We start from the raw sequence: 15,945 nt of genomic DNA, 5'->3' as shown, positions 1-15,945 counted from the left end.
TGATAGTTCTGCATGAAAGCCGTGCAAGTTATTAACTTTTAAGAAAGTGAGCCGAGAACCAAGGAAAAGGAAATTCTATGTAATTAATTGCAAAACGATTATGAAAGTTTAAGTGGAAATAAGTTGATTTATATTTCTTGGCAAGTTCGAGCACTTGACTTTTTCATTGATTGAGCTGTTGAAGTAAAAGTGCAAGATGTAGAAATATGTTTTAAAAAGTTTTGTTACCATGCAGAAGTGTTTATTCTGCTCAGATTAAATTTTTAAAAAATACCATTCTTAATGGTAAGGTTAAATTTAATTCTTCTTGTGCTTTTACAACTCAATTAAATGGTATTCCAAAACCACTGCTGTAATCACAATAAAATCGTATGAAAACAACATTTTAGGTAAATGTATTTATTAGGGATTAAACGGATTTGTGCTGTTCAACAAGATAAGTTTTGGAAGAGACCAAAAAGCTAAATAAACAAATTGGATTACCCTGGAATAAAGTCAAGTTCCGATGCCAGTTTATTTGTCTATGTTGGTGCCACTGCATCGCCAATAAAAGTTTGCCACTCAACAAAGGCGAAAACACTTAAATAAATATATAAATCAAGCAACACAAAAATTGTGCAAAACGAGTGCAGAGACCGAGGAAGCCAACAATGGGTTTGCAGGAAAAACGCTTGAGAAAACGCATCGAAAAACTTGTGGCCGACCCATAAAGAAGAGTTGCAATTTTTTGTCGAAAACTAGAAATAAAATCAAATGAAATAAAATAAAATGAAACAGTATAGACATTAGATAGAACCCAAATGGAGGCAAGCCAGGACCCAAGCCATCCCCAAGTGTATTAATTCAATAAACCTATTTATCTGAGACTTCGGCTGGGATTTCGAGAACGGAGCAGAGAATGCGACAAAGTTTGCCAGCCAAGACGGCGCAGTGCAATCAGCAGATCCTGTCTGTCCTGGTCCTAGCCCTGGTCTTGGTCCCAAGGAGCACGAGAAGCCAGATTCGATGCCGCAAACGAGTCCCAATTGGAGGCAGGCGGACAATGAGCGCACAAAAGGCGCTGTAAGTGTCATTGCAGCCAGGAACTGGGCCACTGGGACTGCCACGCAGGACTGGAGCCAGAAGAGCAGCAGTAGCTGGAGCAGCACCAGTCGAAGAACCGGAATCAGCAGAACCAGGACCCGGCCAGCCACGTTGACAACCGAGATGACAGTGGCAGGACGAGCAGAACGAGCAGGAGTAGGAGCGCCGTGGTGTCGCCGATTTTTCCACACATCCCCACCAGCGTCTTGGCTGCGCATCAGCTTCGTCCTTTTGGTCCTTCCAGCTCTCGGCTTTGGGATACGTAAGTACAGCTGGGGGGTTTCCCTCACTCCTTACGTGTGCGTGTGACTTTCATACATTTTTGATTTAATTTAACACATTCACGTCGCACACTCCGACACACAGTAAAATGGGGAAGGAGTGCTATGAACGGGTGGGATACCCTTTAGGATTTGATACTCCTTAGTGTTAAACCAGTTATCCCTCTCTTTACAACGGTATCAAATCAGGAAAATGCAGTTTTAACATATCTTTCTAAATGCATTATCTTATTTAAACCTTAAATCATGCCTCGCAGAACTAGCAAAACAGCGACATCCTTTCACTGCATTATGCTCTACTGTTGTTCTGCCAGTTTAACAGGATAAGTATCTCCAACTCCTCGTTTCCTTATTTATTCGGGTACCGGGTGAAAAATCTTATGCGCACTTGGCAACACACACATGGATAATTGTCCTCGTAAGCGGATCCCAAGACGCGGAATAGCTGCTGGCAAATTGTTTTAGTAGTTCTGGATCAGCAGGGGGAGTGGAAACAAGGCAATTGTCGTTCTTGGAAATCACGGAGGATGGAGCTGGGGGCTGAGCTTCCCGTTGTTTCATTTGATATGCCGAAATTAGATTAGAAGAAGCCACGGGGGTAGCGAAATGGGAAAACAATAGCACATAAAAGATGACAAAAAGTTTTGCGGCATTGCGCAGCTATTCCTTGCATAGAGGTTCTTCTGGTAATTCCATTTAATAAATAATTTAATTCGAATTTCCCACGTAATTAAGATATCTTAATATAATTTATTCTGACGCGTAATAAGCACCTGAAGATGAAGTAGAAATATGAAAATTATATCGATAGTATCATTTTTATCCAAACTAGATATATGTACTTGAAAAAATTGAGAGCTTAAGATCATAACAGTTTCTAAATTTGCAATCAGCATTTAATTTTGTATTACAATCTAGCCTTGTTTGTAATTTATTTTATTCTACCTAACTTTCACAAGTAAGCAAGTGTTTCAATGCCATTAGAATTTATTGCTTTACCAGAATATAAAGTCAAAATTTGTTAAAGTCAACTGATATAAATTCCTTGTAAGCCCTTTTTTAAAATGGCATGTGCTCCATTTGGTGCGTTGATTATGGAAGTTCTTAAAGAAAAGAAGTGCCCAATGACTTACCGAGAAATTTTGGAAGACGTAGCCTTTAAGCTTAAAGTTGCAAAAATGCATATAAAGTGCGGCGTAGATGTTGCAATGCGACTTGCCATAAATAAAGGACATATTCTGAAGTGTGGGCACCGATTCTATCTGATAAAATCAGTAAAAAAAAAAACAAAAGTGCGGAAATGTTCAAAAAATCTTGTAGATCGGATCAGAAAATGCCGACAGGATGAGACGTTGCTTGATAATAAACTCGATTCTTTTGAGGTTTTGACATATTCCGACGAAGAAGAGGCTATGGTGTTTAATTTTGTAAATCAAGAGAAGTCACGTAGAAAACGGAAATGTAAAATTCCAGTGTTAAATCCGAAGTGTTAAATCCAGAAGTTCGACGTCAGTAAAAAAAAGCGAAAAACGACCGATATCAGTACCAGCTGTCAAAGAAGGTAAATTTTTAGTATTATTAAACTTAAATGGTTTGCTAATTTTAAACCAACGAATCCCGTTTTCAGGTCCAAATCGGATGTATATAAAATATGTTATTTTTTACCACAAAAATGTTGAAATAAAAAACACGTTTTTAAACTTTAAAACAAATATCCGCACCTCTTATAAGTGAAAAAGTTTCAAAATGGCCCACGACCGTTTCGCAAACTAAAAAAAAAAAATAGTTCCATAAGGTCCTTAACATCATTGCTCTTCAAAAGCAGCTTCTCATTCTGTCGACTGCCCAATAATGGAGGCAAAAATAAAACAATAAACTATACCCCTTCGTATAGCTCTACGTTGCTCCTTTGGCTCTGCAGCCCCACAAAAATATTAACAAAATTGAAAACTTGCCAAAAAATGTTTAATAAACACGTTTACAGCTGTGTTGACTTACCCCTTTCTAAATCCCTTATACGATTTCCCCACTGAGCTGCCCTTCTGTCCCTTTATTACAACTCTTAACAAAATGCGCTTTTGGAAAGTTGTGAGTGCAACTCGTTATGCCAAAATGCAGAATGGGCCAACAAAAGCATATGCAAGCCAACTCAAACTCCGAGCCCCGAAACATTCAAAATTATAATGCGGCCAAAGTTGGTCTTGCTACCCTACCGGCTTTTGTTCTCTCGAAATCCCCATTCAGATTTTTTGAAAATTTCTGTGGGATTCTGTGGATTGTTCAATGGTTTTTTTCTGGTTTGCTTACATAGTGCCTGGATCCCTGCTAATTTTGGGAATGTGCCTGCAAAGTCGTTGGGCCTCGAATCAAAGCGGCCTACAGGTTGACTTGGGCCGACCTTTCCTTCCTGATCGCCCCCGTCTTCTCACTGTTACACCTGGCCAAACGGCCAGAATCCTTTAAGGCTGCTCTATGGGGTCGTGATGTCATGTCCTCCAGTCCTGTCGTGCAGTGTCGTGTGTGCGGTCGTCGTTGCGAGGGCCAAAAGTGTTTGCTTACCTTCATAAATTATAAATGGGTTTGCGGAGAGACCCAAACAACAACATCAGCAACAGCAGCATCCCTTAGGCGGCAGAACACACACACACACACACATTGCCAGTTGACCTCAGCCTCGGCAGGTCCTGTGATGACGGAAAATATTGTAACACAAGCAAAGTTGGGCAAGGCACATGACAGTGCCGCAGGTCAACAAATTGTCCTACGGTGGAACAATGTATGCCAGATGGGTTTATTGGATGCCCGGGAACATCGCGAATTTTCAACAAACTCGCATGTTTTAAGGTGCACTTCGGTTGAAATGTCTTATTGGGAATGTAAATAACACTGAATAAGATTCCTGACAAATATAGGTGGTCATGTTCTTGAAACAATTACATATCAATTTCTGCTTGTTGTATATGCAAAATCACTTTGGTTGATGTAATCATTCTTATGCGTTTAAAACAATGAAAATTCTGTTTTAATCTAGTACTGAAAATTTAATTTTATTTGTAAACAAGTGTTCTACAAATACTTGTTCCTTATTTCGGTGTTGCAAAGCAATAATAATTGAAAGTAGTTGTACATATTTTATGCTTTCAACAAAGATGCACTTTGTTGCCACTTGCAATTGACTTCCCAAAAAAGAAAATCAGTTCTTTTCCGTTCGCAATTCGGCCCACTGTTTCTCATTCGCCATGCAACTAACAATTTCCTGTTCACAGACACACAATCACGCTCACAATGTAAGCCGAATGGCCTTGATGCGCTTTTGGCTCGCAAAATGTGAGCTTAAATTATTCAGAGGGTCAGGGGTCAGAGGCAGCTGCAGCTGCGTCGACGCTTTGGGCAATCAAAGACAACAACAAGTGTGTGTATATGGGCCATTTAATTGCTCGGAGAATAGCAGTGGGGCGAGGTTAAAGGGGATTAAGCCGGAAAGGGGCACAAAGGAGCTGAACGGGGCAGTGAACGGGCGACAAAGACCTAGCGAGAAATAACCCACAAATGACAAAGTGCAGCGGCAGTCAACGAGCCTTGTCTTTATTCCTTGCCGAAGTGTGAAAAGAACAAGACAAACCGCCGAAGAAATAAAAAAGGATATACAAAGCAAAGGGCCCAAGAGGCTTCTTTGTGGTAATTTATGGATCGCAGCATGGGGTCTCCAGAATGGAGGGGGATACATACCATATCCTGGCAGGAGGCTCTCTGAAAAATTATTTCATTTCTGGTCAACATTTGGCAACTTATTTATAGCTTTTTCGCCCCCACCAGCTTCTCTTTTCTACAGTTAGAGCTAAATATTTACCAAGAAAGCCATAAAAATAAACTAGATAACGCAAAAGTCTTATATTTCTATGATGTTGAGATTTCGCATAATTATTTTCCTTGATTTATTGAAGCCAAAAGCACAAAGTGCAGACACCGAATGAACCATCTCTTTAATGAAAGCAAATTATGTTAGAAACAAGAATTGTATATACATTTATTAAATATTTTACTTTAAGCTCATAATATATAATATATAATATTAGCTAATATTCCTTATTTGTATCAGTTACCTCTGCAAATTAAATAAATGTTATTCATAAAAATCATTCTGCCATATTCCTGGTAAACTCTTCATCCATTTTAAATTCAACCAAAATTAGATTTTGCAATTTTTAAAACATCCCCCACCCAGTCGTATTTTTTTTAGAACACATTGTTATTCAAATTCATCCCTCACCCGCCAAAAAGCCAAGCAAACTGAGATATCCGACTTTTTTTTGCTTTTAATTTCCCTAAAGGATTTTTCCATTCACCACAGCTCACTTAACAGACCCACAACCCCACTGATTCATCTTCATCAGCTTGAACCGTTTGTATCATAAATTATTTATTTTTATGCATATTGCGATGACATTTGATCACAAGTGCTTGGTGTTCCCATAAATATTTGAGTAAAAAATCAAACGAGGGGTCGAGAATTGTATTTAAAGTGGCATTTATCAAATCGATCAATAAACAATTACCGAATGCCAATGCTCATAATATAAATAAAAAAATAAATAGCTCAAGCACATACATAGCAGGCATGAAATCTTATGGAAAGTATCTGTGTGTGTGTCGGCAAACAGAAACGCTGTCTACGCATTAAAGATACATTTGCATGAGTGTGGGTGCTTTGAGTGGGTGAAAGCTGCCATATTCCATGGCATTCTGATATTCGAGTGGCTTTCGCCGGCACGAAGGTGGGGGAAATGTTTGTGTTTAGTGTGAAATTGCTCTGTGCCACCATTATCCGAGGATTCATTCAAAACTGAAACATATGTTGGGTGTCACTGTGAAAATTATACAACAACCGAACAGCGAGGGGGTTCTGCAGCTCTGGGGTGTTCAATATGTCCTTTTCCAGACCCCCCTTCGTCTCTGTCTCTTTGTCGGCACACCCAGTTTTCTCGTTGACTGTGTGACCTGTCCTGGCTCAATTTATTTTTATGGCATCGTGTTCGCCGGTCTACGTGTTCCCAACAAACGGCCCAAAAAGTAAGAGAGCAAAGAAAGCAGCGGCTCTCCTGCCCGTTGTCTTTCCTTTGAGGTTCATTTCAGTTTCAGTTTCGCAGTAAATTGAAATCGGAGCATTGCCCAGTTGCGTATACGCACTGTTGTATGTGGCACGTTGCCGGGTGCGCGTTGCGTGTTGTTAGCCTTTCGCTAAAGTAAAGTTCTTAATGGCCAGGCTGACGCTACGTTTTCCTTTTATTTATATATATATTTTACTAGAGCCCAGCGACTAAGTGAATGCCAAATGCAGTTTTTTTAAGAGTATCTGTAATTAATTATGTCAACCTTTTGAGCATTGCGCCTTTGTTAATATGGTGCATGCTGTACACATGCTCTGGCTGCAATATTGATATAAGATCTTTTGAAAAAATTAAAATAAATAATTGATTGGGTAACAGGCGGCATAGAAGTTTCTTGAGCAAGAGTCAAAGTTATCCAATTAGTCATTTTGAAACTTCAATTTAACTTAATGTGATATCCTTTGAAGTGGTGCGCGATTTCCTATTTTTTCACCCTCTCCTCGGAAGTTCTTTTCCGTTTAAACATATACATCCCCAAGGCCCACCATTTGATGTGTCTCCCAGCTTGTAATTTGGCTCATTTGAACTTTAATTGCTTGTCGGCCCCCAAAGGGGACTCATTAAGATTGCCAGCCCGCAGCTGGAGCAACACAAATCTGGCGACACAACTATTAGGACCAGGCCCATGCCCATGCCCATGCCCATGCCCTGGACAAGAATCTCTACCCACACCGAAGTTACTCATGAGTTAGATAGATGCAGCAATCTGAGTCCTCGGGCTCGTGTTTTATGTGCACTCGAGGCGGCTATAATCCTAAGTGCTCCCCGGTGAAAAGTTTTTTTTTTCTGGTTTATGCGAGAATGTGTGTCGGTGGCTCCTGTTTGCTCCGCTGCTCTGCTGCTCCGTTTGCTGGCTTTTCCTCATAAACACCAGCGTTGGCGGATGCGGGCAGGATGCGGATGGCGTTACAGGTGCGGATGAGCTTCAGATGGCCAAGAGTCAAGTGGCTCTCCGTCTTCTTTTGGCCACAAGCGCTTGGCGTTTTAATTACGGCCGCCGCCATTTTGTCCTTCCAAACAACCATGAATTTTTATTGGACATGTAATTACTGCGTGTGTTTTCGGCTCGTGGGCCCACGCATATTTTTTATAATTACATGAAAAATGAAGACCCGCAGCTGATGCGAATTTCCGGAGCATCCTGACTGTCCTGATGCCACGCTAATGATGCACGTGCCACGAAGATTGCGCAGATTAAGACCTCTTGACCTTTGGCGAGACGAAAAGTTGAAAGTGCCTTGAATTATAAAATAGGAGATAAAGAGGTTGCAAGCACTTTTGGTGCTATAAAGACCGAATATGGAAATTTGTGTCAACATAAAAATAATATTTCTTCTAAGACTATTATGTTTATATAATTTATAAGTTTGAACCACTACTTTTATTTTTGGTTCTTTTTTTCGCAAATATTTGCTGACGTCCAATAACTTTTTTTCTAATTAAGAAGTCGCTGGGCCATAAAGTAATGCAAACAACTTGCAAGCTCTTTTTACGCAATAAATATTTTAAGACTAATTAAATTTCAGTTTTTCTCCCCTTGCAAGTTAATCGATACTGAAGGCAAAAAAAAGAAATGTGCTTCCAACAAAATCTAATCATTTTTTATGCGCTTCCTTTATCATCCTCTATCTTTCTCTTTAGCCTGCAGCATAAAAGGCAAAATCCATGAAATATTAACTAAGGGGTCACAGTGGCAGAACGAGTACACCATATGGGCCAGTCTGGACAGAATCCCTGCCCCTGCCCCAATCCCAGTCCATCATCCTCCAGGTGACTGCGTCATTGGCCAACCAGGGCTGCAGCATACAAAGTGAAACATGGCACATGGCACAGTGGGCTTACTCACTTTTGAGGCCATTAAAATGGAAACGTTGTTCGAATGGCTTTTGTGGGAGAAAGCACACACGCCTCAGGCTCAGCTCGAAATAAACACTATACTTTTAAATTTTTGATGACATTTGAATACAGGTGCCCAAGAATAGGTATTGGCTTTGGCTAGGATTAATTGAGTTGTCCAAAACAGGAACATCAAATAGGTGTGTTTTCAAATTTGCTGAACAATACGTATGATATCGATTGTCAATGGAACATACTAAGGGTGCTATTATTAGCCGTGTTAGATCTGTTTCCACAAAAATTTAGTAATTATAAAAGTTTCCACATCATTTGTGCCTAATTTTTGCTTTTTAGTAAACCCATTGTCATTGGCTATCGCCATTTCTGATGACATTCGGGATGCTGATGAGCTTTGGTCTAATGTCCAAAATGGTTGTTCATTTTGTAGTGGCCTAAACCAATTCCAGAATTTACATAACTGCCGGGCATGGCGAGCATGCTTGTTGCCCATTTGTGTCTGCCACCGGTAGAGTGTATGCCAATTTCAGTAATTTTTGCGTCTGGCCACTATCCTAATTTGTGAGCATTACTATTCCGCTGGCGTTCCAGTCCAAGCCGGCTTAAATATGAACTCCAAGTCCCTTTGGGCCCACACAAGCTGTGGTACGCTTTTGGGGGTACGGATTTGGGCCACTGTCCCTGGAAGCGGCCAATTCTGGTTGAGGAAAACAAGAAAACAGTTTGAGTGTTATTGCACGTTTCACTCTTTTTGCCTCGTATGTGTGACTGACTGTCGTCAAGTGCTATAAATGGCCAGATCACACTTTTGGCCGAGACTAGGCGCTTTTCCCTGGCAAAACCAAACAAACAGAGGACACGGCAAAAACCCAGTAAATTAATCGGCTTTGGGGGAATAGTTCCTATTTTTTTTTTCTTTGCACTCTCTCTCCCCCTTACAAGGACTTACAAATACCCAATGCACCACAAAAATAAATTCTCTCTTTTGTGTTTGACTAAGCAAATTCCTTTGAGGGAAATCAAAACCGATTTGATTGCAGGCTAAATCGGTTTTAATTGAAAATGCAAACTCTGCCTTGAGCAACCCGTGCCGGCTTTACTTTTTTCCAAACCCTTTGGGATATTCCATCTTGACACACCAAGTAAAACGGACACAAACTAAATGGGGAAAAAGTATGCCACTCTGGAGTGGATTTTAAATTTACTATTTTTCTGGCAGTGAAATTTTCAATTTGCATTTTAACCAAAATTCGCTTGCAACCTTTCCGTGGGCCAGGATTTGGGCCAGGGTGGACCTTATCAACACAGCCAAATCACACGCATTCGTTCGAAATGATTTCGTGGGGAAATTTATGCGGTTGCCTTGTGGACTCCCTTTTTTCACTTTTACTTCCACTTTTTTTGGCTTTCTTCTCTGTTTTTTTTTTTTTTGTCTTTTTTGTGTGCAACCAGACACGTAGAATTTCAGGGTAGCCGAAAGGTAACGAGAGCGGCTGAAATTTCTTGCTCAACCTAAATCAAGGCTCTGACAAGCACGTGAAATGAAATAATTTAAAAATGCAAATTCTATTTTATCAAACCACTGATATCTTAGCCCTGGAAAACAGTACCAACTCCCAGTCCTTTCATCTCGGCCCACCTTTGTTGGCCATTGAACTGGCTGCCATTGGTGGTTGGTTGGTTCACCGCAAATGAGTTCGTTTTCCTCTCACGAATATTTCCGATTTTATGGGATACGACAGGAAAAATAATGCTGATTTATTTTGTGACTTCGATATTATTACCAAGGTAAATTTCCAATTGACGGCATTTCCCCAAAGTTGTTTGCAATAGTAATAAACTTTTAAAGCATGAAACTAAGTGTAGAAGCTATATTGATATCAAACAGATGGACATGTAAATTTTTGTGTTCACCGTTTTTGCGATTTTTGCCAAAAGTTTCTTTTTCCATGACTTGGAGTGGCAAGTTCAAACTGCACTTCATCCTACTTGCGCCCTGCCTCCCAATTTAGTGGATGAGTGTCCTGGGGCAACATGTCCTTGCCAGCGTGTTGGGGTAGAAAGTTGCTTAAAATAACTTTATTTGAGTGGTTGTGTTGAGCTAATCAATGGTGGTGTTGCCTTCGCCTAGTCGAAAAGCTGCTCTTTTTTTTCCTTTGTTGGGAATTTATTGCCTTAAGTTATTAGCTTTGTAATCTTTTAATAAAGTTTTGTCCCAATTGATGGGGCTTTACATCACTTGTACAGAGCAACAATGATTTTAGTTAGCAACAATGAATTTATTTACATAAGTACTTTTTGCAACTTGGTTGCATTTTATTTGATTAACCAGAGCCACTTGGTTAGCTGGCGCAGAAGTAAAGGTGTGTTGCTTTGAGTTACTTCTGCCAAGGACGTTTGATGCACGTGTATATGAAATGATTATGTTGCTAAAGTTACCATTTATTTTTTATGCTTCATTTTCCTCTAGGGCACAAAGTCGAAAACATAAAAAGGAAAAGTTTAAAAGGGAAACAGAGACCGGCAGTGGCAAAAGGAAAAGGCAGCAAAAGCTACAAAAACAAACAACTTTTAGCAGCAAAAATGTGTGGAAAAAAGTAAAAAAAAAATTAAAAGCTAAAAGGAAACAGAGAGCCAAATGAAATAAAAGCCACCACAGGCGGTGACATTAAGCGGCAAATTTTTATGATTTTAATTAGCATAAAAGCGTAATTGAAAATTAACTGAAACGAAATATGTACATGTGCCGCAGGAAGTGTGAGTGTGGGTGGCATCGTTTCCACATCCAAAGAGTGGGGCATCCCATTTGTTTTACCGGAATTTTAATTCATTCACCTTGCATAAGCCGATTGCAATAATTTTTCTTAATTTCCCAGCGCTTTGATGTTCGCCACAATACATTTATAACATTTATTTATTTAGGACTTAATGCGTGTCAAGCGAACGTACGCATATCCTTGATATTTGTTATTATCATAATATCAGGCAAAAGCGTGCAAACGAATTAAGAAAACAAATTTGGGTATCCTTCTAACAAAAAGCAGAATTTTAAAGTACACTTATTTAATTTACTCATTTCTTGTTCTTTAAATATTTTCATATAAATATCAAATTAAAGTAAGTCTTGGGTTCTTTGATGTTATATTACAAACCTAAGTTACATATTTAATTCCATTTCTGGATATTACGAACTTTAAGTACAAACCACTCTAATTAGCAGTTGCTTTGCCCAAGCTTGCTGTTTACTAACGTGCTCAGCTTTATTTCTCTTCCACAGAAGTAGTCACCTGCAGCAATCCGGAACTGGGAGCAAGTGCTCCAGATACAGTGGATTTAACACGGGGAGGGAAAAGCACTGAGGGACAGCTTACGACGGCCACAAGATCCACTCTGCCAGATAGTCCAATGACAACACAAAACGATCTAATTACGACAGCCAGCAACTTAGCGACAGCAAAAAAGCCAGCCACAGCAGCCTCAGAGGCAGTAGATACGGCAGAAATAGCAGAAACAGCACCACCGACAGAGGCAACCAGCTCATGGAGCTCCACGGCCGTAGCCCGGAGCATGTCATCAGCAGATGGAGCAGGGGAGGCGATAGCAACCAGCCAGTCAGCACAAATTGGGCTAACTACTCAGGCCACAGTACGGCAAACAGAAGCGCAGACAGCATCAGCAGCGACACAAGCCGCAGCAGCAACATCAGCAGCAATAGCATCAGCATCAGCATCAGCAGCAGCAGCAACAGAGACCGCAGCAGAGATGCTCATATCAACAATTTATCCAGCATCAACGGAAACGGATGTGCACAACTCCATTGAGCGCGTAGAGGGGCGAAGCGGAAAGATGGCGAATGCGGTGCATCCGGGTGTCGCTGATTCATTGACCAAGGGCTTCTCCATTCCGACCTTCCTGCCGCCATTTCCCGTTTTCGCGGCCGCGGATTTGCCAGCTTACCGCGCCGCTGCTGATGCAGCCGAGGCGGCCAAGTTGGCGGCAGAGGCGGCTGCCCAGGCAGCGGCCGCCAAAACATCCTCGGAAGCGGTGACAATGTCGCCGGAGGAGCAGCGCCGTGAAATGTTTAATGAGCAGCACTCCTACCTGGCCGCCCACCGCGATGGCGGCGAGGGGGCGGGGTCGACGGTGCGGCGCAACCTGACAATGCCCGTGCTAAACATCACCGCCCAGATGGGAAACCACGCCTACATGCCGTGCCAGGTGAGTGAGAAGTGCACTCGAAAAAGGCCTAGTGCAAATAAGTGTGCTACGAAAGTTTAATAATATTTACCTTTAGAGCTTCTTTACTGCACGGTTATAAAAAGGTTACAAACTTAGTTTTCCGATTTGGGTATATAGTTTCAGTAAAAAAAATTGTTTTGAAAATTAATTTTCCTATTTAATATAAGTCCTCTTTAAGGAAATCTTTTGTTCAGTGCACTGTTTTGTTGTGTCTAGCACAATCCGTTGGACTTGTTTGCCTGTAGGTCGCGGAACATCGTGTGACGTAAGTCGGTTAAGCCTTAAAGGTTCGCTGGGGAAAAAGGGTTTTATTACGAGATTACGTTTAATTGCGAATATTATATTTGAATTAAATGTCACGTGTTATAAATAGCAGTCAGCCAGTTAAGCGGCTTATAGGTTTATCCCATTAAGGAAGCTTTACAAAAAAAGGAGAATAAACATACATTAAAGGTAACTGAAAAATATCGTACTTCTACAGCTTAGAGAAAATCAATTTAAATATATGCATGTACAAGGACGTCTGTCTATTTCTAACCCAATACTTACAAAGATTTTGCCATAATTTAAAATGAAATTTCCGCCAGCTGAATTTAAGAAATTAGCTAAGGATTTAGTTCGAGCATTAAGACTTTAACCACTCAAGGCAAACGACCCTGACTGACTTACGAATTCCTCGAAACTTAAACCAAACGAAGACAGGCCAGCGACAGACTGACTGGCTCAGTGTCCCCCCATCTGCTTCAGAATTCCTTTTTAATTTCAACGGACCGGAGATAAAACTAGCATTTACATATTGCACACAGACACGCTTTCACACATCCGCAGTTACAGATACAGATACATTTGCACATACAGATACAGCTGGATAGAAGGAAGCGAAACACTTATTTGCATGCATACATATTGCACAGTGTATTTTCCATACGGCTACAACAGACATCAAATTTACATGCGTTCGGAGGTGTTTTCTTTCCCCCCTATATATATATATATATATATACATATATACAGGGGTATCTGGTGAATGGAATTTAACAAAGCCCAAAGAACAGGTTCTGAAAGGAGGCTGGGCTAAAAGAAGTGAATATATATATATATTTATAAAATGTGCGGAATTGTAAATGGCAAATAGAAGCCCGAGTCTGGGCGCTTGTGTACGTCATAAAAAATAAACGTAAACAGAATGAATTGTTGATATGCAAATGAAATTATGCTGATCTGTGCCGGACCACAAGCGAAGCCAGAATCAGGACTAAAACAGGAGCCCTGCGAAAATAGGGCCAAAGCAAAGCGCCAACTGTGAGAATATTTTAGCCCAAAGATGCGCAGCCCCATTCCCAGAATCCGCCTTCAGATCCGACCTCATTTCCATTTCCGGGCCCCAGACATTCACTTGGATCTCAGATTCAACGTCCGTTGACGTCGTTTGAGCCATCAGATTTTTTGCTCTTCCTTTTTTGTGAAACTTAACACCGAAACGACAGGCAAACGTGGCCGGATTAGTTTGCCGGGCCGGGGTAATTATTCATGTATGGATTAGTCAACATCGAATGCAATCCGGGTAATGTGAAAGCTCATTAGCGGCAGATTGGCAGCGATTAACATAATAATAGTTATGTAAATGCTGGCTGCCTTGAGCTTTGATGCCTGAATAGTTGACTGATTTTCGGGGAAAGGGCACCATGGGTCTGAAGTTAATTAATCACTGATATAGCAATTTAAATTCATAGTATATTAAATAGATAGTATCTCATATTTAAGATGATTTGCAAACGGTTCCTGAATTATTCCCTTTAGAATTTCTAGTATCTATCCCAGTAATAATTTACTGCATTTTCAGATACATCGATTGTCGGATAAGCCCGTTTCATGGGTACGCATGCGCGATAACCACATAATCAGCGTGGACGAGACCACCTTTATAGCGGACGAGCGATTCCAATCGATATATCAGGAGAATCACGACTACACCTGGTCCCTGCAGATCAAGTACGTGGAGCCAAGCGATGCCGGATGGTATGAGTGTCAGATGGCAACGGAGCCAAAGCTGAGTGCCAAAGTCCACCTGCAGATAGTCAGTGAGTGTTTGTGAATATATAATATTTTTAGCTCCCTTGCAAGTTAAATATCATTTAGTCATTGAAATATATTTAATTGTTTTTTTTTTTATTTACAGAACCCAAGACTGAGCTGATTGGGGATCAGAGCCGCTTCGTGAAGGCGGGCAGCAAGGTGGCGCTGCACTGCATCGTACGGGGCACCTTGGATCCGCCCAAGTACATTATCTGGTTCCGGGGCCAGAAGAAGATAAGCGATAGCGACGAGCGAACTGGTTGGTACACGCAGCTAGATCGGAATATATTTGGAACCGTGGGCGATAATCAGAACACGGTTAGTTGGGTGTTTACGAGCGGAGCGACGGTTAATGATGAACTAGTTGAGTGTCACTGAACATAAACATTTATTGCAGATCGGCTCATTAATTATACCGCTCGTGCGCAAGGAGGATTCCGGCAATTATACGTGCCAGCCGTCGAACAGCGTCTCCGTGTCCGTGGACCTGCACGTGCTAAGCGGTAAGTTAACAGCCTCCGGGATGTGGATTGGACCCATCATATCCTATCCTATTCCATCCTGTCCTCTACCTGAATGTGTGGCAAAATGAATGATTCATATTAATCGCAACTGTCGCCACCGCGACGAATTGCGATGGCCAACAGGTGAATATTCCGCATCGGCCATCATGTCAACGGCGGCAAGGACGACGAAAGGCGGGAGGAGCACGTGCCATTCGACGCTGGGACTCCTGGGAATCCTTGGACTCCTATGGGCGATGCAGGGAGCGATGCACACACCACCGACCCAGACGTGACTCGCCTATTGAACGCCTGGTCGTGGCGTCCGACTTCCAATTATTTGTAAGCTTTTGCGCCATCTGCAGTTACGTAATTTAGGTTAGAGATTAATTAAAGGCGGCCTTGTAAATAGCGGAGATGACAACAGGGGCAGAAGGTGGAGCAGGAGCAGAGCAGGAGCAGGAGCTGGAGTCCTGTCGAAACTGAATTGACGGTTCTGTTATTAGGTTAAACGTTGCCATAACTCTCATGTCTGCGTGTCTCACATTATTCCCGTACCATACTGCATTCAATCTAATGTAAAATTCAATTTAAGCAGACCCCATTTCAAGTTGTGAAATCGAATCAATAATTAGATTATTGTCGGAGAGAAATATTATTAAATGAAAATAATAAAACTGAATCATAAAAATCCATCATAAATAACAGGCATTCAATAAATCATGTGAAACTTTATTTAAA

General features: G+C 41.1%; 1 protein-coding gene across 2 annotated transcripts; it reads left to right on the top strand.

Moving 5' to 3' along the window:
• The first annotated feature begins 389 nt into the window (after window positions 1-389).
• LOC6606730 lies at window positions 390-15,945 on the top strand. Of its 2 annotated transcripts, XM_002031491.2 has the most exons (7): window positions 390-1,345; window positions 11,664-12,604; window positions 14,469-14,706; window positions 14,805-15,019; window positions 15,099-15,204; window positions 15,349-15,546; window positions 15,617-15,945. In XM_002031491.2, exons 1-6 carry the CDS (start codon window positions 1,006-1,008, stop codon window positions 15,498-15,500), a joined length of 1,992 nt encoding a protein of 663 aa, XP_002031527.1. In that variant the 5' UTR covers window positions 390-1,005; the 3' UTR covers window positions 15,501-15,546; window positions 15,617-15,945. The 2 variants fall into 2 exon arrangements, with proteins under 2 accessions (XP_002031527.1, XP_032576604.1); XM_032720713.1 differs by lacking the exons at window positions 390-1,345; window positions 15,617-15,945 and adding an exon at window positions 2,318-2,925 and having other exon boundaries at window positions 15,349-15,586.

The sequence above is a fragment of the Drosophila sechellia genome, chromosome 3R, assembly GCF_004382195.2.
Source record: "Drosophila sechellia strain sech25 chromosome 3R, ASM438219v1, whole genome shotgun sequence".
NCBI lineage: Eukaryota > Metazoa > Arthropoda > Insecta > Diptera > Drosophilidae > Drosophila > Drosophila sechellia.
Note: the sequence above shows the minus strand (reverse complement) of the source record. Positions and strands in the feature narration are given on the sequence as shown.